Source organism: Rhopilema esculentum, chromosome 4 (assembly GCF_057945365.1).
Source record: "Rhopilema esculentum isolate cy_ngs chromosome 4, ASM5794536v1, whole genome shotgun sequence".
Taxonomy (NCBI): Eukaryota; Metazoa; Cnidaria; class Scyphozoa; order Rhizostomeae; family Rhizostomatidae; genus Rhopilema; species Rhopilema esculentum.
This window is the reverse complement of record NC_142818.1, coordinates 2980392-3006475: the sequence shown is the minus strand read 5'-3', so window position 1 is coordinate 3006475 and position 26084 is coordinate 2980392. Positions and strand designations below refer to the sequence as shown.

At 35.7% G+C, this 26084-nt stretch overlaps 2 protein-coding genes across 5 annotated transcripts; one reads left to right on the top strand and one right to left on the bottom strand.

Annotated features, from left to right (window-relative positions):
* The first annotated feature begins 1580 nt into the window (after window positions 1–1580).
* Window positions 1581–12862, top strand: LOC135690917 (heat shock factor protein). Of its 4 annotated transcripts, none has more exons than XM_065208611.2 (14): window positions 1581–1784; window positions 4259–4367; window positions 5436–5560; window positions 6637–6752; window positions 7410–7485; window positions 7779–7834; window positions 8498–8600; window positions 9325–9379; window positions 9754–10132; window positions 10808–10913; window positions 11402–11449; window positions 11823–11888; window positions 12314–12389; window positions 12504–12862. In XM_065208611.2, the coding sequence occupies exons 1-14, from the start codon at window positions 1677–1679 to the stop codon at window positions 12599–12601; spliced, it is 1521 nt and encodes a 506-aa protein (XP_065064683.2). In that variant the 5' UTR covers window positions 1581–1676; the 3' UTR covers window positions 12602–12862. The 4 variants fall into 4 exon arrangements, with proteins under 4 accessions (XP_065064683.2, XP_065064682.2, XP_065064685.2 ...); XM_065208610.2 differs by having other exon boundaries at window positions 6634–6752; XM_065208613.2 differs by lacking the exon at window positions 11823–11888 and having other exon boundaries at window positions 6634–6752; window positions 12317–12389.
* A 3165-nt stretch (window positions 12863–16027) lies between these two features.
* Window positions 16028–26084, bottom strand: LOC135690916 (protein LSM14 homolog B). Its single transcript, XM_065208609.2, has 8 exons — window positions 25829–26084; window positions 22200–22366; window positions 20219–20694; window positions 19564–19850; window positions 19099–19292; window positions 18745–18887; window positions 17455–17690; window positions 16028–17234 (listed from the first exon to the last, which is right to left on the bottom strand). Exons 1-8 carry the CDS (start codon window positions 25950–25952, stop codon window positions 17227–17229), a joined length of 1635 nt encoding a protein of 544 aa, XP_065064681.1. The 5' UTR covers window positions 25953–26084; the 3' UTR covers window positions 16028–17226.

Below are 26084 nucleotides of genomic sequence, written 5' to 3'. Positions count from 1 at the left end.
TGAAAAATCTCTCGATCTCCCCTCACTAACTTGAGAGTGTACAAAGCTTCTACCAAAACTGAATCTCGCCTCGACGTTTCTTTTCGGTATCTTTTACATCTACTTTTTTTTCTTTTCTTTTTTTTATAATTTAAAATTTTAAACTACAACAAAGCTACTCAAATACATGTCACTCACAATAGTGAAGGACGCAAGGTCATCTAGTCTCCATTATGAGTGACATTTACAATTTTCAATTATATCTAAATATAAATACATCTATTTTAAGGGTCCAAAAAGAGATAACGATTCCCTAAAAGCCACAGGTTTTATAAAATTGAAGGGAAATTTATCGCCAAAGCCTGTATCTCAAATCTGCAACCTTTTTATGTGCCATGCTCAATTTCTCGAAGTCTGTAAACAGGCTAAGCTCTCTCTTAAACCTCTCTTAAAAAAGGATTAAAGAACGAACCCAAAATCTATCAACCATTCTCTTTACTGCACACCCCCCCCCCCCCAATATCTAGAATTATCGAGAAGGTAAAGCACAATCAGGTCCAAAATTAGCTCGATAAAAAATAGTATTGTACAAATTTCAAACGCTTTGTGGTTATGGTAAACGCTTTCTGGATGAAAACATCAATTTTTAGATTCTTTACATTCAAGTAGCCGAACTTTCAAGGCACACAATGATACCAAATTTGAAACAAACAGAAATTTTTAAAATAGAAAAAATCCCATGTAAAATAAGGTTTCCATAATTTCTTTATCAGAACTTTTAGTTGAGGCCTGAAAATCTCTTGACTTGTTAAGCCGATTATCGTTGCTTTGCGGTTGTGGTCGCATGTCTCATTTACAACATCGCATGGCACATCCATGTATCCAATGTACGGTCGTGTTTATTTAAACAGGTTTATTGATCTTAAATTTTCAAGTGACTTGACCCGGATTACACTATGGTTTACGAGTGTACCTTGCAAGTGCGATCAGTAAAATCCTGTTTTCTCCGGACTTACAATTCCTCTACATATAGGTACGAAAAAGTTATTTTGTACCCAAGGAACCAATCAAATGGCTCAAACTTTGTACACGGCCAGGACAGATGTCGGGTAAGCAAATTGTGTCTCAAAATTTTTGTATTTGCTCTGGTCCGTCTTTAATAGAAAAGTATAGTTACGAGAGAGAAGAAAAATTGTTCCCCAATTTTTGACAGGGTATGGTTTCAAGGGGAGGAGGAATTCGAATAATTTGAGACACACTTTGGTAGCTAAGGATATGTGCTTTCTGCTGATGTAAGTTAGATTTTGTTACCTCAAATGCAAGGGTACAAGATAGCTTTTTAAGGTGGTACACTCACTCAAGCAATAAATTTGCCTGGAAAGTATCATTTTACAATCTTTGCCAATTATTTTAATATGGTTGGAATCACCATATTCTTGTATATTGAATGATGTATAGTTTAATCTGATTCCGTTAACAGTTTTGCTTTTGGGGAGAAAAACCAAACATCGTGTCACAAACGTTTACCGTAACCTTAAAATGGTTAATGACGTCATCGCTTTAGAAAACTTGCATTTTGGTGGCGGACGACTGCGCGGGAGAACGCAGGAAATTGCGGGTAAACGTTTGGATAACAAGTTCTTGTAGAGAAATGGCGAAGTAAGTGTGCGAAGAGACAAGGATACATAACTGTAATCATGAGTCAAAATACTTTCGTCGTACCAAGTAACGTTGCAGCATTTGTTTTGAAGCTTTGGAAGCTAGTGGAAGACCCAAATGTCGATGAAATGATATCTTGGAGTAAGGTGAGAATCGAGCCTAACTTTTTGCATGGCCTACTAGGCCTAATCTAATTCTCGCACGTCGTACGACAGTGTGGACCAAAAATGATGTAATCTCTCAATAAATTTCAAGCCTGGGTCAGTGCTGGAAAAAGCTTAACTAAATACCATTGTCTGACATCGGTAAAATCAACTTAGCTAGGGTTTTCGTTTTAGTAGGCTCTGTTGTAGCAAGCGACTACTTTCATAGTGCAAAGCAAAGGATTTAATTATGTACATTCCTTTGTAATCTCATCCGATTTGCAAATTTGACACTAGCACTCCCGAGATTTTAATATCTACAATATATTATGCCTAAATACATTCTAAAAGTTCCCTTCATGCCTAAGATCAGATCAGTCAGTTCATTTCATTTATTTAAATACAACTAACACAACACTAACACAACAATAACAAATTGAAGTTAAATACAACGCATAACAATAAAATAAAACAAATGACAGGATGATATACATAAAGCTAAATGTTGGCAGAGTAAATAGGTGAGTAGGAAGAGCTGCAGTGAGATCAGAGGAGTTTCTTAAATGCGGGACTCCCATAATAGGCAAGCTAATCGAGGAGGGAATACCCCCTACCTAAAAGAGAGTTGACTTATTCAGATGTTATCAAAACAGGTACAGAAAGACAGTGTTATAAGATAAGGAATAGTATATATAACAGGGGCGGCGTGGGGTGGTATTAAAGGTATTAGTCTAATACCTTTTTATTTTCAAAGGAAGGCGACTTATGGTCTCTGAGATTGCAGGAAATTTATTTTGCTTTTTGTACGCTGCCACTTTTTCACAACAAATTTATCGATGCGACCAGCTCTATTCATATAGCCAAGCTATATTTGCTTTTCTGTTCGTTGAATGAAAGCTTTCCTAATCCTCATTGAAATCTTTGAAAAGTGTAATCAATGCCGTAATCAGCAGCCCTGGCCATGGTATTAGCCTCCAAAAACTAATACACTGCCCCGAAATTTCTTTTGTCTGTTGTGGTCTGCATGACGTGAATTTCTCTTGTTGAGCCATGGTAGAAGAATGGGTGAACAGCAGTAAGGTATTAGTTTTTCATTTCTAATACTACGAGGGCCACTGTCAGTGGAAGGGACGGTGGAAAGAGCCCCAGCTCTATTCTATAAGGCCTCAGCTTACAGAAAAAATATTTCTGGAAATTAACTTTATGAATTTACAAAATGTAGCTGTACTTTTGCTAGCAATGCCTTTGGATGGATAATTTGATTGACAAAATTTAGACACTGAATATAAAGAGCAACAGTCATGAAATAATTTGTTTAAGCTAAAGGCAGTTGTAAAAGTTGTTTTGTATGAACTGTATGTTTTGTAAAACTTTGATTCTATATGAGCGTAGAGTCACAGGCAACATTCTCACATTATTTCTCTCGGTTTCTCAAATCAAATGATACATCTTACGCTTTTTTGCTGCATTACTCTAAAGTAAATCGCTCGCTTTATCGTAATAGAATCTCATTCGCGGGCCAAAAGCCTCATGGTATTAGAATTAATGGGCTAATACCTTGGGGCTCCATTACTGGGCAGCAAACCGCTGTATCAAAACACGATTTCAATCGAGTAATTTGCCGCAGCCATAATTCATTTGTATTTCGTAGGACCGATCCTTCACCCAAAACTAGTAGGATGAACTACATTACCACAGGGTTATCAGTGTCTGGGAGGAGACAACGGAGGCCAGTGCCTTCAAATAATTTTGTAAGATATGGTATTGCCAAAAGCTATTTTAAACCATCATATCGAAAAGGTCATTTTGCCCACCTTCTTAAATAAGAACATATAAGCTCCACCCCTGTTAAATAGTTTCAGGACCTTGCGGAGGGACCTTCTTATGTCTTAATTTCGGAGGCTAATACCAATACTTTTCTACTCCCAGCCGCCCCTGATATATAAAGAATAATATGGGAATTACTGGGTGTAATTATTGCACAGAAAGTAGGTCTTTATCTTAGTTTTAAATGAAACTTTCAAGTGAGAGTTTTTTATTTCAACTGGAATTTCAGATCTCAGACCAAAAATGTTATATACATGGCTTGTTTTCACAGCAAACATCTTGCATAAAGTGTTGGATAGCTCCCTTTGATTTTTCTGTCCATCCAACAGGAAATTTTGTTAACTGTGTCAAGTAACTTTCTTTGAGTTGATCCAAAAAGCAGTTTAGAGTTGAGTTGAAATAATTTCTGTTCTTTAGTGTCGGACAACTTTGTTAGGTACACTTTGTTGTTCACCAGATGAGATGTATCAGAAAATACATTTTTACATTCATACACCCTAGTGTTATAAAGGGACTTGATTTTGGCATTAGGAATAAGCTTCAGAATTTTTCTCTGCACTTTATTGTAGGTCTAATATATATTTTGCATTTATCTGAAAATTGAAGATGGAACTGAATAATTTTTTTTTCATTGTCTCATTTGCTTCCAGGAAGGAACAGCATTTTGTGTACATGATCCGGTTTCTTTCGCTAAAGATGTCCTTCCACATTATTTTAAGCATAACAACTTTACAAGTTTTGTCAGACAGTTAAATATGTGTGAGTATTTTCAATGTATTCAAAGCATGCTTGGTGATTTTCCAAATGATTAAACAAATATTAGATTTAACTGACTACCATAAAAGCCCCCTCCTCACAAGTCATAAGACACTCCCCCGCAAACAGAAGCTCAGCTAGCCTTGCAAAGTCATAAAAAATGATCACAGCTTAGTCTTATCTCAGTTAAGGCCATATATAATGGAAATGTTTTCAAAAAATTGCATTTTCATCTTTATGGAAATCAAATACATAACCTGTCTTTATTCATGATTCTTATAACATGTTTCTGTCCTTCCCTCTTTTCCCTTGGGGCATCGCTCTAGTCACTAATCTCCCTTAAAATTAATGCTTTCAGCTTGGAACAATTTGTGTACAAAATATGACAAAACATATTGATTGTATAACAGAACCATAATAGCAAAGGTCATCAGCCCTGTGGTGTTTCTTTGGCAGAAATGTCGTGTTCCCAATTATTTTGCTCTTATTTTTCGCAGTAGAGTATGTAAGAAACAAAAGAAGTTTATTTTGTTCAAAACAATAGTGTAACTCACTTTTAAGTGTGCCTGAATTCGTTTTCGAAAAGAATCAGTCCTTATCCGCTTTGAAAAGATTCAGGCTTCCTTCTAATATCAGAAAGATAATGAAAAACCTGTTGCTTATATATGGAATTATCAATTATATATCTAAAAATATTTTGTTATTCTTACTTTGATATTTAATCTTTATGACAATAACCAACCTCTGCTTTGTTTATATAACCCTTCAGATTGCAGAGGGTAAAGTACATATTATATTGTCACACATACAGCTACAATCCATCAATTTTTCAGTAGTCAAATTATTTTTTAAGCAGCATATTTGTTTCATTTTTATCATATTCAACTGCTTCTAAAGATATTCAGTTCTATGATTATTCAAAATAATCTCAAAAACAGTCCTTGCTACAAGATAGCAACATTTATATTCTATCATTTGGTCCTCTTTGCATTAGGTATATGTGCAATGTTTTTATTTGAAGTATAAATATTTTATTTTATCAACATTCTTTCATATTATCCTGTTTTTTAGATGGCTTCAAAAAGCTAGTTTCAACTGATCATGGTGGAATAAAATCTGATAATCCGGAGTGGGAATTTCATCATCCATATTTTGCCAGGGAAAAATCAGAGTTGCTTGAACTTGTTAAGAGGAAGGTTTGTGATCTAATTATTGGTTTGAGGTTGGCAAATCATCCAGTCTAATGCCATAGGCCTTTGAGCTGAATGTGTATAAAATATTGTTTGTTTGATCTGGGGAGCCATGAGCATTTCTGAAAAAATTGACAGCAAAACTAGTTACCTGAAATATAGATACTATATCCTTCCATTTCTATTTTCTATGTATTTCAATTGATATAAAAACATTCAAAAACAATGTCTGCATTGTTTTTGTCAATTATGATAATTTTTTGGTGATAATCAAAATATGATAGCCTCTGTTTCCTAAAAAGCCCTTCTACAAGGCCTCGTCTTACTATTAGAGCAGGCTTGATTATTTGTTATTTTGCTACCTTGAAGGCTTATCCCTTATTCATTCTGTTTGGGACCTTTGCTTTTTTCAATTTTTACTTTGTTTACAATATTTGCTTCTCAATATGATTCTTTTCAATTTTAGTAAAAGGTCTATGAATCATAAGGAAAAAGTTATTTGTTTTGATAATCAATAAGGCATTTTTCCCTATAGTACCAAATATTAACAATAATTCTAAATTGTGACATAGTTGTCCAAAACTAAAATTATTGTGACAAGTAAGAAAACTGCTGAGATAAGTGACTTCTTTAAAAAATGATTGTTTTAAAAAATAAAGATTAATTGAGCCCTGTGACTTCTTGAAATGTGGTAATCATAGGTTTTGCTCTTGTTCAAAAAATGAAAGTTGTCTCATTCATTAATATATTCATTGCATCCCCCAGTTGCATACCTTGACCCTCAAAATTGTTGAGCAGAGAATGGTAATTGTCTCAAAGAAAGATCATGACATGATTATATTTTACTTACCTCCAGGCTGTTTTTGTGTCCCACTAAAGGTTTACCAACTAACTGATAAGTAACTAGGGATCCTTCTCTCTTCTATAAATTGGATCTTGGTGTTTCCCAACAAGGACACTGAAAAGGAAACTGGTCTCTGTTTTTTACAGAATTTGAAATGTGAACATATAGCATAGGGAATTGGCAATGACATTCCAGAATGTAAAATACAAATTGTTCATGCTTCCACTTTTGTCAGCAGGTACATCCAGAAGAAAAGAAGATAAAAAGTGAAGATGTTTCTCATGTTATTGAGGATGTGCAGCAGCTGCGTGAAAAGCACGGTGTTGTCCAGAGTCAGCTTGAAAATTTGAAAATGTATGTATTTTGGAAAACCTCTTCAGGTTCTGAAAACATTTTTATTTATTTATCTTTTCATCAATGTTTCTTACGTACTGCTTCTTTTGCACCATCGTATGGGACATGCAAAAGACATTATACCCAATCTCTTACTTCATTTTTTTAGTGAACCAGAATGTTTCAAAAGGAAAGGGGTACAGCTGAATGAACCCTTGAAATTTGATGTGAATGTTTCAAGACATTTGGCAATGATTATTATATTTACTATAAGATTTTTTTGCAACCTATACTTTAGCTTTGTAAATCGTCATTCTCATTGTTATTATCTAAAGCAATTTTCTGCTTGTTCAATGAATGTCTGCATGTTATTTGACATGAAATTATCATTATGAAAGTTTGTAAGTAATTTTTGTCTATATTGTAATTATTACAAAATAAATTACCTTATAAATTACCTTAATTTACTTACAATACAAGTCAAATATTATATTTAACATTGGTAATACATCTTAATGAAGCTACTTTCAGTTGGTTAAAGTAATATGTTGGTTGCATATCTTAATGTAATTTTATCTTCCAAACCTGCAATTATGAAATGTTGAAATGCTGGTTAATGATTTCCTCCCTACCAACCAATTAATAATCGTTGTCACATTTTAATTTTCCAACTTACAGGCAAAATGAAATGCTTTGGCGTGAACTCACAGAACTCAGGATGAAGCACCACAAGCAACAGCATGTTCTAAATAAGGTAGATAGTTATATGCCCAATGTTAGGGAAATATTTCTCCAAGGATCAAAATATAGTCACAGTCAACTAGCTCTAAACCTTTTCGATGTGAATAATACTCAACATGCCACCTTTCATGATTATAAAAATACATTTTATGATATGCCTTTTAGTTTATCAATTTATTGACATTGCCCACGAACAGTTTGGAATATATACAAGAATCCTATTTATTTCTGTAGCCTTGTGTTTTATATTCAATGCATCCTTATTATTGTCATTAACTTATTTGTCTCATTTGTGTATCTTTTTAGCTGATCAAATTCCTTATCCTCATTTATGGACGCAAAGGTGTCAAGAATAGAAAAAGGTAGGTTTTATTTCATTATGTTTTGATTTGTTGGTATGTGAGATTGGTCATGTATTTTACTTTTAAAATTATCTTTGCTATGATATAACCACAGTGGAGAATGGTCAATAAGAAAAGACTATCTCGTGCTTTTAATTGTTGTTTTCATAAACTGCTATATTCAGATTTGTTTTCGTGCTGAACAAACAGTGATGCCTAAAAGAACCCCTATTTCATCAGACACCTCCAAGAAAGGCACACACATCATTTATCCCAAAGCTGCATCTAAATCTTGCAAAAAACATTCTTAAGATGTGAGCATGTCATTGGAAGTGAATGTTATGTCAAGACGTCCTTGATTTCAACTGTTTTGATACCCAGAAATTACCAAGGTATACCAATTTTCGCATACCAAGGTACACAAAATGCAAAAATTGCCAAGGTTTGACAAAGAAAAAACAAGTTTTGCTAGTAAGATATTTCTCTGTATGATCATAATTTTCTTGAAAAACTTAAAGTGATCAAAACTTGTAATGTAATCTCAAGCCAATAGATACCTCCCTCCAACGGACAATATATCTTTTAAGTATCCTTCTTGAAATGGCTCCCCCTTTAATTGATGTGTACAGTGGATATAAAACTGCCTATACGACTTAATTAACCTACTTTGTATTCAATTGATAGGCTTGCCATTGAGCAAGGTCAGCCATCTACAAAACGGAGACGTTCGTCAGGATCCCAGGCCCAGGTGGAGGAGCTTGAGAGCCTAAAATATGTGGTCGAATCAGTATGTTGATTTTTGTTTTTATTTCTTTTTCTTTTACTGCTAAAAGCTGATTCAAAATTTGATACTTTTAAGTTTTGAATTTTAACGAAAGATCTGAAACATAACGCATGGTCCCCTGAGTAAAATGCTGAACAATCCCCAAAAGGTGCGGATCGAAAAAATGCGAGATTAGGAATCATGCGTTTATTCTGTTCTGTTTTTGACCATTCCGTAGCCGGAATACCCTCACTTTGTTGAAGAGAGAAAACGAACTCTTTCTGTTTACACAAATCTTTTGTTTTGATGTAGTCAGGTCCCGAACCGTCTGAATAAAAAGACGATCTTGCTTGAATTTGACTTTGTCATCAATATGTGCTTGCATGCACCCTAGTTCGCCAAGTCAATTTCGACCTATCACCGAATCACATTGTATATCACATTGTATGCTAGACGATTTTCCGTCATTTTTTACTCGGAGGAGTAACAGAGGAATCGCATTCCTGAATTTTCTCGTGTCATTTTGCAGTGACCAAAATCTAGTTTAGGTCACTCCTAGTCCAAAATAGCTAGGCCGTAGTCTCTCCGAACCCTTTTCTTATCACATACCCAGCCTAAATGATCTATGTATTGACAACAATCTTTCCTTATTAGAGCATATACCATTCTCCTGTTATATTGCATTTATCATCCCTGTCTATAAATTGTTTTTACATCATTTTAATGTTTTGCAAATGCGTTTTTTCAGCCAAAGGCAGTGGACAGCGTCCTTTCAAACTTTGACATTGAAACTACGTCATCTGGTAAAATTATGTTTACTTTTTCTCTGTTATAAATGCATACAAAAATGGGTTTTTAAATTTTTGATCAAATAAACATACCCCCGTCTTGAAACATACGATAGGCAATATGTTTTTCTGTAAAGTTGCGGCCACAAAATTATTCATCATGAGATATAAAAAAAGACTGAAAAATAGAATTTAATGATTCAGTTTATTTTAGTTGATGCAAGACATATGATGCTGTACCTTCAAAATTGGCTAAAAAGCCATGTTTGTATCCAAATCTTTGCATCATCTTGTAAACAGTTACTCATATCGCTACTCAGTTTGTCACTTTTCTATTGATTCTGCATTTAGAGAAGTGGTAACTTACTTTATTCTGATGTTTTTTGAAGGTCCGCAAATTACACTGCTACCAGACGAACCACTTGTTCAAGACATAACCTCAAAACCAGTGATCAGCACTGACCAAGCACGTGACAGTTCCATTGCTCTACAAAGCGCGAGCACGACAAAAACAAAGAAAAGGAATTCCCAGACCAATTCGAAGCCAAAAAGCGAAGACTCCTTGAAACTCAAAATGCCAACCATGGTTTCATTATCGAAAGAACCAACCCTCGACTTCTCTCCAAGCATCTTCGATAGTCCTGCACCGGCATTCCCGTCCCACACTAATATGCCGAACGCGGCTGTGAGTGAAACTCTTGAAGAACTCGAGAACTCTTTTAATCCTTCGAGTGCAGTTGTTCTGAAGAGATCAGTCAGCGCTGACAAGTAAGGCTGTTATTTTTTAGGACAAACGTTAGCCTCCAAACTTCCTTCCAATGTACAGTTTTTAAAAATATTAAATAACTCACAAAACTTTTTGAACACCATGTCAGCTTTAAGTGTTTTCTAAGCTAATCTCTTCCCCTCAAAACTTTAAAGCTAATCCTTTCATTGATACTGTATCATGAGCAAAATGATATAAGATTTTTAGAATGGTTTTCTCCGAAAGCCTGACTGGCAAAAGTCGTATAAAAGCCTCTGGAGGGTAGTGGTGTACAATGAGGGCAAAAGAAAGGGAAGAAAACGCATTTGCCCTAGATATTCAAAAAAATTGATTTTCAAAGTTCAAAATATAATCTCTAAATTAAAGAAAATAGCAATATATATTCATTAGTTTTATTTATTGGACATATTCATATGTATTTAAACAGAGTGAAATGATATATTTAAACATTTTACGGGTATCAAAACCAAAAACGTTTGAACAGAGTTCATTTCAACAAAGCAATGAAATATTGTTTCTCAGTGCACGTTTTTGCTGAAATACTATATTAAAATAGGGTTAGAAGAATTTCTAAATCAAATTCAAAACTGATTGTTGAAAAATAGTGAGTTGCCGTATTGTTTGGTTCAAGTAAGGTTTAATTGACTCATTGCTAATGAGCGAATGTTATCTTGTAGAGACGTGATTGACCAAGATGTGGATCATATAACCAGTAGTCTGGATTCACTGCAAGGAATTCTGTCAGGTCCCCAGTTTAATTTGGATGCGGAGACGCTTTTACAGGTATGTGTGGAAAATTTACCTAGAATTTTTTACAGGTGGACAGTGGATCTTTAATAAAAAAATGATCAAACTCTGATCTATCACTCATAAATTCTCATAGATTTTAGATCAATTTAGAGCAAAAATAGTAACAGCTGGGCTAATTCATAGCAGTACGTTGAAACAAAGCTAAGACTTATTGTTCTTAATTGCATGTGTAATTTCTTCGGTGATATTAATTAACATCTTATCTGTAATAATTTCCCTGTTGTGTTGTATGCTCCCTTGTAAATAACTTACATACAAAGATAACTCTGTCCTGTCCTGATCCTCTGAGAGTTTAAGTGAAATTGTTTTTAATAGGTTCAATGTGACACTTTGTATTTTGCCATGAATTTTACCGGTAACAGTGTACTTTGTAAGCCAAGCTATAAACTTGAGTAAAACACTTTATGCGAAAAGAGAACATGTTTCCAAACATTTGATCATATCTTACTTTTCCTTTTTAGCTTTTCAATTCAGAGGAAAATCTTTCGGCGCCAACCACTGTACCCTACGTGAGTAACTTGGTTTTTGTTTGTTACTGGAATACGCACGAAATGTTCTGCAGTTTAATATTTACCATAACTAAAAACGATTTAAGCACTCAAGTTTGAAGAATATTTTGTCACTCTTGTTCTGCATTTTCTTTTAAATCAAGTATTCCTTTTTTCATCATTCTTCGATATATAGATAGATATCAGTACTTTGTAAAATCATTCTCATCACATTTGACAAATTAAACCGTAACTTAAATTTTCCAATGGTCAGATGCTTGTTGATGGAAAAAATGTAATAGCCTGAAATAAAAGCTTTATTCTCTTTTCCTCAATGTCACTTTGTAGGCTTCTTAGCTCTTAACAGATTAAGATTATATTTCTTTCGTTAAAGCAAACTTCAAAAACAGGATCACGCATATCCAATGATTATCCGCTGGCTTTATCCCTGATATTAAGGGTTTGTTTTTTGGTTCTTAGCATGCACCAGGTCTTTCTTTCATTAATCTTTATCTGTTAGGCCATTTGCTTGCAGGTCTCTCTCGATCGTATCTTTAACCTCAACCATTGTGATCTTATTTCTCTCACCGGTAAAATCCAAGCTTTTGTTGCAGATTATCAATCTTCTCTCTCTGCACATCTGTTGAATTATTTCTAGCTGAAATTTGAATGCAATTGCAATATACAGAAAGAGTTTCCTTCCTCCTCCGGCCAGTGAGCCACGTGAGATCCTTCCTTCCTCTTTCATGTGTGTCACGTCATTAGCTGTCTGACCAACACATGTTCTGCACTCTCTATGAATTTTCTACTCAAATGCCAGTTTTAGATTACAAGTCATAACAAACGTTGACATGACGATAAAAAGTAATATTTTCTTTCAAATAGCAGGCAATAACTGCAGCTCTGGAGGCGGCTTCTGCTGACCCGACAGAGATGGAAGAAATTGATGGCCACAGAGTTGGTAAGCATTCTTAGTTAGACTTGTGTCATTCATAGAAGCAAGTTCCCTGTTTTATATAGCATTTGTATTTCAGTTTGAAGTAGCTTAACCTCTTGTCTACATTTTTCTCTCTAGATGAAAACGAAGATATGGATGGACTTTCACCATTCTCCCCTGGAATGTTCTTAAATGATGACGGAGAACTGGCTAACGAACAATCGGAGAAGCATTAGATTGAGTAGAAAGTGGTGATGAAATTCCCACCTTTGACACTCGGACACGTCATGCCTCTTTCCTATGAGATGTAACACTACATCACGTTTACTGCCGCCATTTTTAGTGTTTTGTTCCATATATTTCTGTGTATTTGATAATGACCACGTCGTTAATTGTTTCGTAATTTACGTCTTGTCACCTTCTGTGCAGAATTATTTTTATTATACATCGTTGTTAGAATGACATTTATATGAAAGATAGAAACCTACCTAGCTAAATGTTCTTGCTTTTTACCGAATTGTTTTTTATATTTCTGTTAATCGGGGAAAATCGAGCCTTCTTTCCGCATATATTTTTTACATAACAGGAATCCCTTTATTAAATTAGCAATTTCTGTCACAGAGTGTTGTTACAAAGTCTCAAGACAATCGAATTTCGTGCCAGGAAGTGTTTCAACTACTGTTCTCGCATGGTACAAACCCCAACATAAACCCTATAAATTCATTCGATGTCGTTGTATTTTCGTTTCATATTAAATACTGGTAGTGGCAAATCGTTATTTTTTGGCGTTGAAATTTGCAAAAAGCTTTTTGTTCGATATCTTCTTCGTATAGATGGCATGTTATCATTTACATTTTATCCTAGGAAGAGAAAGTTGAAAGAAATTAGCTAAATCCCTTTCTCCATTAAACCACTAGTTCGGAAAAACTATTTCAATTTTTAAAGGTTTCTTTACAAATCTTTTGATGGATATCTAAGGCAGTAGTAAGGGAAGTCGTCAATCATGGGCAAAAATACTATTTTTCTTACCTCAAAAACGAGTGGAATTTGAAAGAACCTTTATTCGATACCTTAATTTTTATTAATGTCAAAGTATCATTTTTTATATGTTTAGAAATATAAATTAAACAACGGGAATAGAAAGACTATAGCCTAAGATAAGTGCCTTTTTTATTTCTTTAGTCAATAATCGGGAAAAAATCCGATATTTCTTAATCCAGATTAAAACAAATTGGTAGTATACTTGAATTTTCTTCGCATTTGCCCAATTTGATGAGTTGCGCACCAACAGGTTTTACTTGAGGAAGCTGGAGCAAAATGTACGGTCCGAGCAAAACTGCACTCTTTATAAGAACCAGTAAATTTAAGTTCAGGCTGACTGCTCTTAATTTTTTCAAAAATCTGATGCTGGATTGTTCTTAATTTGTTCTTAAATTATTAGGGTGCAAGCAATGGGATTGCTAGATTTTTCGCTCTAGGAAGGTGTGCAGGCCAACAAAGTGACTGAAACAACCTTCATTTGCCAAGACGTGTGAATGTTCACCGAAAAAGCACCCACACATGGCTCAGCCTCAGCTTCTTTTTAATTTGTTCTCAACTTTTGACAAATTGTAAGGCTTGTGTTCTTATAAAATTGTTCTTTTTAAACAAAGAGTGTAGCTCAACAAACAGATCTTTCGACACCATTTGCACCAAATAATCAAGAATAGGCGGAAGAGCACCAGCTACTGAAAGTCATGAACTCCCCGCTTGGGTCATAAAAAATTGAGAAGTAAATCCCAACCAAACTTTAGGTAAAACTAAAGAAGGCGTGGCGATAGATGCTGAAGCACTGCTTACCAAAAAATCATGAACAGTCGAATGATTTGGTGAACTCGGGGCCGAGAAAATTGGAATTGAGCTTACTGCCGAGGACACCGTAAAAAACTTAGCTAAGAACACGATATGGCAAATTCTGTTTCAAAGACAAAGGAACATTCAAATTCATACCTTGATTTGAAAACGACGAGCTCTGCAATGAAACAAGGCTACGCAATGAAACAAGGCTTTCTGCATCTCCAACACAGCATTTCCTAAGACGCCGACTCTAGCGGACACTCCAGAGATGAAAAATTAAAACTTCATAGGTAAATCATTCGATGACTCCGATACTTGGACATCTCGCGAAGAATAGAACAAACAACAAATAAACAGCACTCTGTGCTTCGTCTTTCACCAAGCAAAGTGAGACCCACACTGCCAAAAAACCTTGAACGCCCCTAGAATAACCAAGGGAATGAAAATGCCACGAACCATTACCTTGCCTTACCTTACAAATCCCCAGGAGGCCAAAACCACCACGCAATACCAACAAACTAGAAGCGCAAATACAAGCGGACCACGTGGCACAAGAGACCAAAAAGTTAATCACAGCCAATAATCAACCCAGGGGTAACAGCAAAAGCCCCTCGTAAAATTTCATTTAATCATCATTAAGATTCTACGGTAATCCTTTTCGTTTGGGGTTTTTGGCTATAATAAAGAAGACATTTTTAATCAGCAGAACCAAACAAATATATCTAATTTGAGAGATGGATCTAAAATTGCACTCAACTGAGTTAAAAATATTCTTTTTATCAAACTGCTGGTCAGAAATATTGAAGTTCAGTTTTTTTGAGCAAATTTTTTCATTAAATACTTTAAACTGACTTAAAAGCTGTGTCAGTTTTCTTAAACTGTTAAAGGTAATTTATATAGACAATTATTTCCCTGAACTGACTTCTGAAGGCATTTTTAAAGAGAACGATAAAGTATGTATTTTGGTGATTTTTCTACAGCTAGACAGGCAATTCTAAAGATTAAAAATGCCCAAAGCTTGGAATGCATTTTGGTGGATGGAGTAAGAAATTTGCTAGTCGCAAAAGGAGGGATGGAGAATAGGGAAGATAATGAGTGGAAGCACAAGGGTAAAGGGAGAGTACCTCGAAAAAAAATGGGTCGTAGTGCCGATGCAAAAGCACCGAGGGCACAGTAACAACTCTAGAGTTTATAAAGTAGGAAGAAATTACTATTGTGCTGGGACTCCTTTTTTTCCTGACAAAACATAAAGACCAAACCATGGTTTATTTCACTTAAATTCAATTTCTAAGAAACCTTTTACTCAAAGCATACAAGGAAAATTTTGAAGGGCGAAATTATAGTCGAAGAAGGTCGAAACTCTGAAACAGGCCAACTTTCCAAATGGTTTTAGAAAAGTTGTGTGGAAAACGAGTTTTAATGTGTTATTCTTGCAAACTGTAATTTAGGATGAAATGGTATAATTATTAACTTTTTTACTCTTAAACACTATGAGAAAATGCACATAATGTCAACAATTTCAAAGTAATTACCCATAAAAGAGTCAATAGCTTACATCTTACTTCCCGAATTCAAGAGTCGAGACTTGTGTATTAAGGAACGGTTCGGCGTGGTAAGCAATAGAAATAAAGGACCAACTTGGAGAATCCCGTTTTTGGCTTCATGAGAAACTCGGACCTTTGGCGTGTTCATCTAAAAAATGACTCGACTTTAAACCTCATAAGGTCTCGATTACAAGCTCAATTTCTAGGGGATTTATTCAAAAACCAATGAAAACTTCTTATAAAATTAAGAAATTTAGGGAAAAACAAGAGACAAAACACGAATTCTGACGATAAACTCAAGTTTTCATCAATAAAGGGCATTTAGATGCTATGTATAAGCATACCATTATCATACATAAGAAATCAATATTGACGAAAACTAACCTCATGTCGTAATCAAACAACGCAGATTTGCGCCTTAAAGCAGTCGAGGAAACAACAGGGTTCTTCGAAAACAGGTCAATTCATAGTTTCATCTAAAACAACTGTAATGTTTGAAGCAATTAACGAATTCCTTTAAAGTCCTAGTGCTTTTTTCTAAGGGCAGAAAAGGGAAGACTTGGCTCAATCGATAAACTCAACATTGGCAACTTGGCATTAAAACACGAGAGCGTCGAAGCATTGCTTTGTTGTTTTACATTCATTTTTAATAAAGGTATGTGTGAAAATTCACTAGTGCGGTATAGAAAATGCAAAACAAAAGGCGATGCCATTAGCATGCCTTGCAAGCATTCTCTTCGCAGCACGTATATTCAAATCATGCAAGAAGCGTTTAATATCCAAACATAAATTTGCTATTTATGTTTCAACGTTTGTCTATAAAAGGCCTTTGGCCATGAAATTTAAGAAACACAAATTAACATAAGCAAATTTTTTACTAAGTTAACAAGAAATATTGTCAGTTTGAAACATTAATTTTTGGACAAAAACCCCATAAGGGAAAATTAGGGGTCCGAGCTGTCAAGCAGGAAGGATATCTAAGACTTTAAACCACCGGAATAGGTAAGCAAACAACCGTAAGCCTTTACTAGGAAATTACTGACTCTTATAATTATTGAAGCAGCATTACGGAGAAAGGCTGGAATTATATCCTGATTCTTATGCTGTGATTCATAATTGACTCATTCGTATCCCAAAACAACAACATCAAAATGTGGCTAGCGATTTAATCATGTTTGAGTAAAGAACTTGACAGTCGATGAAGAAAAAACTGCATCCCAGCTATATCTCTGAACAAATATGTCTAGAAATGAGATTTGGTCAGTCGACTTACTGGTATGCTGTGTATAAGATTTCCTATTTACAGTATATGAATGTAGGAAAACCGCTTAATTGGAGTTGACTGTCGCCCCCCTGGCTGTTCGGACGCCAGAACAAGCTTTTAAATCCAATGGAAAACAATTAAAACCTGCCATCCGAGGCTTCTTTAAATTCTTTAAAATTCATCTTTAAACTCAAATTACGCTTCATGGATCAACAGGTCAACTTCCTAAAATAAAAAAATATTAGCCTATCAGAAGAGTGTTTTGAAATGAAAAATTCAACTGCAAGAAAACAAACTTAACCAAGGTACAATCCTTTTTTGGGCCCTTTTCTTAAACAAACACGACCTTCGAACAAATGGCGGTTCGTCTTCCAAACAAAATCAATACATCACAAGTAGCAATTTCCAGCTAATGGTAATATAAAGTGAGCCTAAAGGCCATTACCTCCGGATTTGCTTGAACTATTCCCCTGTCTGATACCTGCAGCTTCGAAATCAAAGTCGTAGTCAACCCATGTTCTGTTGCCCCCACGACCCGTCCTTCCGCTTTGTCCTCCTCGACCATACCCTCTGCCTCTTGAGCCTCTACCCCCACGGCCACGGTAAGGCCTTCCTCTGTAGTTGTGAGGTACAAATCCAAACGTTTGTACATTTAATGCTCTTTCTTTTCGTTTTGAAAACCTGAACGAAGAAAGCAAGGCAGGTACGTTTCAAAACGCCGTCATCCACACAGTAAACCAAGTTATAAGGCACGCCGTTTTCACAAAGATGGGTTTAAGAATCCCATATGACAAAGCGTACAACGCAAACAGTTTAATTTGCAACTGCTGTCGGTGAAAAGCTAAAGAGTAGTAGCCTGTGCATGCAAAAAAATTATTGCGCAGGTAAAAGCAAACGGAAAAACTGACAAGTGATTATTCATCATCACAAATTGCACAAATATGAATCACAGCTTTTCCCTCCACTGAATCAAAGTTCTAGATCATGCTCAACACTGATACCCCTGCTATTAACCAACATATACAACCTCTCTGGACGAGTAGGGAGGGGCCTAAATTCTTTTACTATACATGCATGCCACCTGGTTCATGTTTAGGGTATGTCTAGACAGCTGCCTCCAGGACTACAAGGGCGAAGAAGTATAGCGGAAAGCAGAAGATAATTCCTATGAAACGTGTTTCAATTTATAGTACCACAGTGACTGAAATTCTCATCAGCTCTGGTGTTCAAAATTGAAATTGATTTTGGAGGGGTGTATCCGATCTTGCAGCTACGAATCGGCTGAGATCGTTCTTATATCCTCCGTCTTTGGATCCACTGCCGATTGAAAATTTCTCAGAGGGCAGCAATCTAATTAATATCAAATGTGACAAGACTAAACTGTATTTGTGATACACTGAATTTGATATACTGAATCGTTAACAGCCATCACAAAAAAATACTGGCCAAGACAAACAGGTGAAGGGTATAAAGCAGATTGTACTGAAATCCAACCCACAAGCTTATATAAACTTTGGCCCCTAAACTCATATAAACATTTTGTCATATTTGGGGAGAAGGGGACTTTGCTTTAGGTTGTTATTATCAAAAGTGCAGCAAAGTGGGGTGTATTCGGATTTAACAGATCCTGTTTGACTATACATGGGATAGATTCTAACATGTTTTCTCTTTCTGTATCACGACCTCTAAGTTTATCTGTAAATATGATTAGATGTGAAGAGTTGATCGCACTCACCCCTCGCTCTTTGGGCCTCCAGCATCACAAGATATTTGATCAAAAAACGATTTAGATTTGTCATAATACACATCCTCGCCGTTCATCTCTCCATCTGCAAACTCGTCATGCGAATCGTCTTGGCAATCTTTCTCGACAATCACCTGGATGAACAATTTGCTTTTCTCTTAATAAAAAGCTTCAATAATTTATCAATTTGAATACGAAAATGTACAAACATAAAAAGAGTAGCAGGTAAAAATTCTTCTCTAAGCATTCGCTACAAACATTCCTGTTTGGAACTTAAATCACAACAAGATTTGGCAAGATAAAACGTCCTTATTATAAACAGGCATTTCCTAAGAATTCACTTACGTCATCATCATCCTTAAGCGAGGCTTTCTTCTTCAGAGCAGACAATAATTCCTTCTCCACTTCTTCCTTATTGAATTTGGCATTGGCTCGCTCGAAATCGAAGTCCTTGTCAAACCTGGCTTTGCTGTTTGAACCGTGTCCTCTGGGGCGGCCCCTTCCTCTAGGCCTATGATGACCCCTCCCGCCGTCATAACCTAAAAACGCACTCACTTTTCAAAACAATTTATGGCCAGCAACATTCTACAAAACATGCCGCAAAAGTTGCAAAAAAAAAAACAAAATGAGACACGGTCTGACCTATGCACCTGCAAGGCGTTGACCGCTCGAAATTTTTCTGAGTAATAGACAGCCTGACTGGATATCATTCAAAAAGAGAGAGTTCAAAACAAATCCCATCCGTTTGTAACTAACTTCTACCTACAGTAGTCTGACAAAATACTAAATACGAAAGCATGTGTTAAATACCCTCTCTGGTTGAATCCTTGTTGGCCTCCTTCTTCGAATCTCTGTTTGATTCAACATCTTTATTAGCGACATCCTTTTTCTGACTTTCATTCTCCGTCTTTCTGTGCCCCCCTTTTTCTCTACCTTCTGACCTGTTTTTTGACACTTCACCCTTGCTTCCTTGTGACTCTTTACCGTCATACTGCTTCTTTGGTCCACGCGATGATTCCTTACTTTTTTCTTTGGGAGGATCTTTGTCCTTTGCCTTCCCATGTTCCTTTGTATCTTCACTGTCACGGTGAGAATGCCTGAAAACAACAGACAACAATAACAGACTTGCTTCCTGAACCAAAACCAAGGTCATGACAAAAAGGTGATATTTGTACAATTGACAAATTCCAGCAAACCAAAGACATATTAACACCATTCTACATGGCTCCTAATCTATGATACTTTCAGGACATATTTCATGCCTCGGATTGTAAGTAGCAACGATAAACAATGCAAGTAGTTTAATATCAACTCAAGTAGTCTACTTAGATATTAAAATCAAACAATATTTGATAATAATTAAGACTTTAAAGCTAAGTTATAACCAAATAGCATAGTTCAACAGACTTAGCCATTAATACGATATGTTTTAGTGTGATGATTAAAGGTAAAGAAAATCTTATACCTCTGCTGGTCATTGTCTCTGCTAAGCTTTCTTGAGCTATTCTTTTCACTTGTCCTTTCATAATCACCATCCTTTTGACGCTGGTTGCTCCTCTGTTCTCTTTGTGGCTTTGCAGAACCAGGCTGGGAGTCATATGACCGCTGACTTTCACTGTGTCGTGAAACATTCCTGTCACCTTCAGGAGACCTGTTCCTCTCTGCTTTCTCTTTGTTGTGATATCTATGGCCAACAACCCCAGCACTGGGGGGTGAAGGGCTTCTTCTAAACTGATCAAATGATGATGACCTTTGACTCCGGTCTGGTATGCCACTCTGCCCTATTACTGATGAAAGAGGCATGTTTCCTTGTGGTCTGAAGCCCATGGGGTAGCCATATGGGGGTATTCCACCAAAAGGTCCATAGCTCTGTGGGGCCATTGGAGTGCCTAACCGCATTTGCATTTGCTGCTGATACATACTTGGCTGGGTGTTTCCAGTCTGACAAAAAAAGAGAAATAATATTAAATTACAGATATCTTCTAGTTTGACATAGCTAAAAATACATTAACATTAAAAAAAACAAGAAATATATAGTGTTTTAAACATGCTTCTCTTTTTTGCTTGACTCTAGGGATGACCGTTACAGCAACTGCAATTTGCTTGACATGAAATGGGAACATTCATAAATGAGTAATAAATGGTCATAAAATAAAATGCTTATCAACTTGGTTGCTGTGGTTCTTCTAAAAAACACCTAGCAAGAAATACACATATCCCTTTTGCCTTCAAAAATATACTTACACACCTCCCTCTACTAAACACACCCTGCATAAATGACATTTTGATAATGGGAGCCAATCATGGTGAGTTTCTGTCATAACTGTGAGCAGGAAATTACATTATATGCATGTTTTTAAAAGAGACTGGAACAGTGCCCACAAAATTTTGAAGCAATTCCCCTTTAATCATCCAGTTTAGCAGTTCAAAACTAGGATTTGAAGTTAATTTTCACATTGAAGCAGCACAATTTGATCCAGAAAAACTTGATGTGACATATCTTAGAGCAGGGGTTCTTAAGTATTTTTAGTGCTGGGCAGAAAAAATGTTTGCAAGGTTTTCTTTTGGGGGCAAGTGAGTTTTCAACTTTAAAATACCATGTGTAAAAAAACAGACCAAAATGAAATTCAAATCTCACACTTACCAGGCTGATTATATAGGCAGACCATTATTTTGTGTAAGGTTTTACAATTGTAAAATCTATTCAGAGGGTGAAATAAATTTTTGAAGGTGGATGATAGGACATGGCGCTGGCTGGATGTTGAAGGGGTTCGCTCAATGTGCAATCCACAGTGGATTCACCGGCCTGAGGCCAGGGATACTTTCTGGTTGAGGGGTGGGGCTAAAAGCCTCAAACCATGGCATAGTATATAACGAAAAGAAATGGTTTACACAAAATTGTGCAACTTAACATCTCTTGTGACAGTTTGAGTCAGAAGATCTTTGTTTGAACCCACCGTGCAATTTCTAAGTTGGAACATTAATCTTTTGTTAGACTATTGTTAGGTCAACTTGAAGGGTTTGAAGTCAGTTTAATAGACTGTTAAACATATTTGAAAGAGATGGCAAAATGTGATGATTGTGGGTGAAGTTAACATAGGCTGCCACCATGGTTGGCAGCAAGAAAAATTTTAAATTATACTTATCTAAGGATGGCCAGAAACTACATCTAAATAGATTTTAGATGTTCTCAATGGGCAATATTTTTAAGGATTTTTATAACTAGGTTCTATTGTTTTATCTATTTTAAGTTGACATGAAACAGGGAGGGTCTGGGAAAGGAAAACTTTTTGAAGCAAAAGCATTTGGCAGGCCAGAAGAAACTTTGTTGCGGGCCAGAGCTTGCCAGGAGGCTTGAGGTTAAGAACAGCTGTTTCAGAAGTACCCTTGCGTATCCATGTAAATATAAGCATAAGGTTATGAAGTAATGTCAGAAATATGCTTACTTGGACTATGGCTGGATCTTCTGCCACTTGGGATCTGCTCCCTTTGGGACATTCGGCTACATGAAGATCATCAATGTCACTTCCTCTAAACACAATATATTCATAAATCTCATTGCGTTCTGGAACTCTGTTTGGTGCACTTCTATCTTCTGTACCAAATGACTTAACTGTAAAAGAAAACAATGATTTGACAAACATCATATATATACAATGGAACCTTGATAAGTTGACTACAGCTTAAATCCAACTCCAGCTATAAGTCAAACTCTGTAACTGCACATCAGTTGATCAAAATTAAGGCAATTAAAATAACCTAAAACTTTATGCAAAAATCAATCAGAATAATTATCCAGTTGTTTCTTCAAAATTGTCACCAAATCTATGTGACCCTCAATTGGCAGTGAACATGCATACTAACTCAGTCACCAAGAGCTATTGCTTGTCCTTTCACTTTATCCATGAATTTGCTTCTTTTGAGTTACGAGTTCAGAAAGTAAATTGATATAATTGGAAACTTTCCATTGCTACCCATTTTGACAGGATATTTGTGATTTGCCAGATGACTTTTTGCAATTGGTGATTTCCTTTAATCATCTAGTATATGGATTATTTTTAATGAGCTTACAGTGTTAATGACAAGCAAATACAAAAGGCCATAGGTAAGGGCTAATAGCAACATAATAACAGAAGCAGCTGGACTGGTTTTAATCTCTAATTCTACCAATAGCTTTTGCAGCTGCTTTCTGATTTTTGGTAAATTTTTGGCTTGGAAATGTAAAGTATCCTTCAAAAAACTGTATTAAAAAGAGTAAGTGTTGATTAGAGAAAATGAAACAAAACAAACCAAAGTTGACAGATATTCTCACAAAGAACAAGGCAAATCCTAAATAAATATTTCCAAACCTTTATTTTTTCTAACAGTAAAATTTTGAGTTGCTTCTTTAAAAAATATTACCAAAAATAACAAACTATCAGTAAAATAGAATGTTGATTCAACCCCACAAAAATTTTAATGCCTTCACCTTTGTAGAAAGCTTAAACTGCCTTATTCTCACTCACCTTAAATGAGATGACTATCTAAGATTTAATTGCAACATAAAGCATCATGATGTGAAACCCTAAAGCTCTAGGGTAAAAGTGCAGAAAAATTGCAAATCAGCAATTTGTGACATAAATATAGAATATTGCTTACAAAAGCTTTAGAAAGCAATTAATTTTTTGACCCCAGGAGAGTTCAATGTGGAAACATCATTTGTTATGGGTTGCTACCTTATAATCCAAATTTGCTGCAAAATTTGAACACCAATGACATTTACTTTGAAGTAGAGTATAAAACATGTGATAGATATAAAATTGTTGCTAACAGAGACACAATTATTGTTAACAGCTAGTTTAGAAAAGTAAGCATCTGGTTTCTTTTGCAGATTTGAAATTAAATTTGCAAGTAACCTATTTCAATTGAATCCCTTTAACTGATAAACTTTTTTTGCTTTTATCATACATTTGCTTTACTAATAAAGACTTTGTGGAAGCATGGCAAAAAAGCAGGAAGACTGAGTTCTAAAAATACAGTGCTAGAGTTCCAAAATTGTGTTTAAGAGGCTTAGCCTTGGTAAAGCTAGAAAAGCAAGGTCTGAAGGCAAGACTCTGCAGTGAAGCTCTTTTTCAATGCCTTTTTCTTTGGCTTTAAGTGGGTATCTTTTGGAAGCATGTGTGAGAATACAAACACTTTTATCAATAAATAGCTTTTTTAGAGAAACCTTATAAATTTGCACTTTTGAAAACTTTTGAAAATGCTAAACATGCAAAGGGGAAGCCATTAGGTCCCCTACAGCCCCAATGTGGCCATGTCACTGGGTTTTCCTTTTTAATTGACAAATGCCATTGCTGTACATCTAGACCAACATCAAACTTACTTCGATATCAAATGCAAAGTTCTTTCGCAACACAGTACGATATCCAAAATCAGTTGTATCCTGATACAATGCAGTTATATGAACACTGATCCACAAGCATTTACTTGGAAAGAAATTGGTAATTAATTGTGCCAATTAGTTCATCCGAGTCTGTAAAAAACAATTTGTTATGTTCTGCATTGTCAGGGCTGTCAGCAGCTTTAGGGGGAGGGGGTTGGTTTATGCCCAAGTCATAAATGCTGAGAAGTGGATGAGTCAGCTATTATTTCCACACAAATTTGGTAGTTTCCCAACAATGCACCCCTAGGCAGCAAAAACTCATCAGATTTGAAACAGGATTATTTAAGGGGGTTTCAGACCTCCAGACCTCTCTGTAGCTTCATTTCATTATTAGCCGGCCTTCATAGTTTGCACAGTTAGAAATGTTTTATGATGATTCTTCAGGTTATGTTATCCAGAATGAAGCATTACAAAAAATATATTTTGTGAAATTATTACTCATGAAACAGACGGGGAAGTCTTTCAGCAAGTAAGTTCACAAACTCAGAACACAATGTTCTGTTTTAGTCTATATATTGTTTTGAATTTCCAAAATATTTGAATGGCAATTGTATTCCTCTTTGCATCCATTTTCATAAAGTTGCTTTGGTTGAATACCTATTTTCAATGTTACTGGGTCTCTTTAGTGAACTTTTCAGAGCTTCTCGATGCATTTAAAAGATAAAATATCAACCTTGACCTGTTATATTCTCCCTTCCATTTGACAGAAGTGACATAAAACCTTCTGTTATCACAGACTCAGCAATGCAAGGAAATACAACCTGAACTTTCACATTGTTATTCCATCATCTTAAGAACTGATTTTCTGCAGTTTTTAGTTTTCGTAAGTTTGTGTGACTTTTCCATATTTTCAACACAGTGCCAACTTAAAAATACAAATGGTTTTGAACTAAATTTGCAGATTTGGTTGTTGAAAATATACTTCTCAGAAATTAATACCATGAGCTATCTTACTTATATAATTGTTCTGTGTTCATTTAAGACTTTTCTTTGCAAATACAATTTCTTCTTAAAAGTCAGGCAGAGCCTGTCCTTTATTTTGTTTAGAAATAGCATTTTTTGCTGTATGAATTTACTTCTAATATTGTTATTGATCTAAAATTGTGATTCAGGTTGAAACAACAGGTCAATGAGTTTAGCACAGCAATTTTGCATTTTACCTGCAAAAAAGCATTGGTAACTTAACATGGCAGTGTTTCAAATCCACAGCCCTTAAGAGGAAATATTCTTTATAAACAAAATGATTCCATTTAAGATTTAGGAAACTAATTTTAAACAGACTGAAGTGCCTTCCGAGCGTTGTTCAGAGTTCAGAGTTAATTCTTTTGGGTGGAAGCGTCGGCTGGACTTGGTCTCCGCTAAAAAAACTTACCCCGCTAAAATCGTGTTTCGTGGAGTGAAGGTCGAATAATCTGATAAGATATGACAAGATAAAACCAACAGGAGTGCCTTCGACCTGCAAGAGCTTCACAATGAAATAAACAACAGTGCGACATCGCCAAAGCATTCCTCCAGACGAAATCAAAAGAGCACTGAGTTAGCCGCAATATATCCAGCAACAAAGCATTTGCTAAGGCAAATAAACAAAAAATACAATTCCTTGTTACAGTTCAAACACATTTAGCTAGTTCTACTTCCGAAATTAGAGCTTACCTTTAGCCAATGTCACCGTTGATTCCTCGGTGTCGATGGTGTAAAGATATCCTTCATACCGGATTTTAGCTTTAGATATCAAGCTAATTTTGCTTCCAATGTACGGTGTACCTCCACAACTCATGTTGAAGACGTTTGGTGCGAGTGAAGTAAAGGATGGGGAGGATTTTTATCGATGAAAGGGCCTAACCTTACCACTGCATCTTCGACCTTCTCCACTTCTTTCTTTCCCAATGCGCAAATGAAAACAACAATC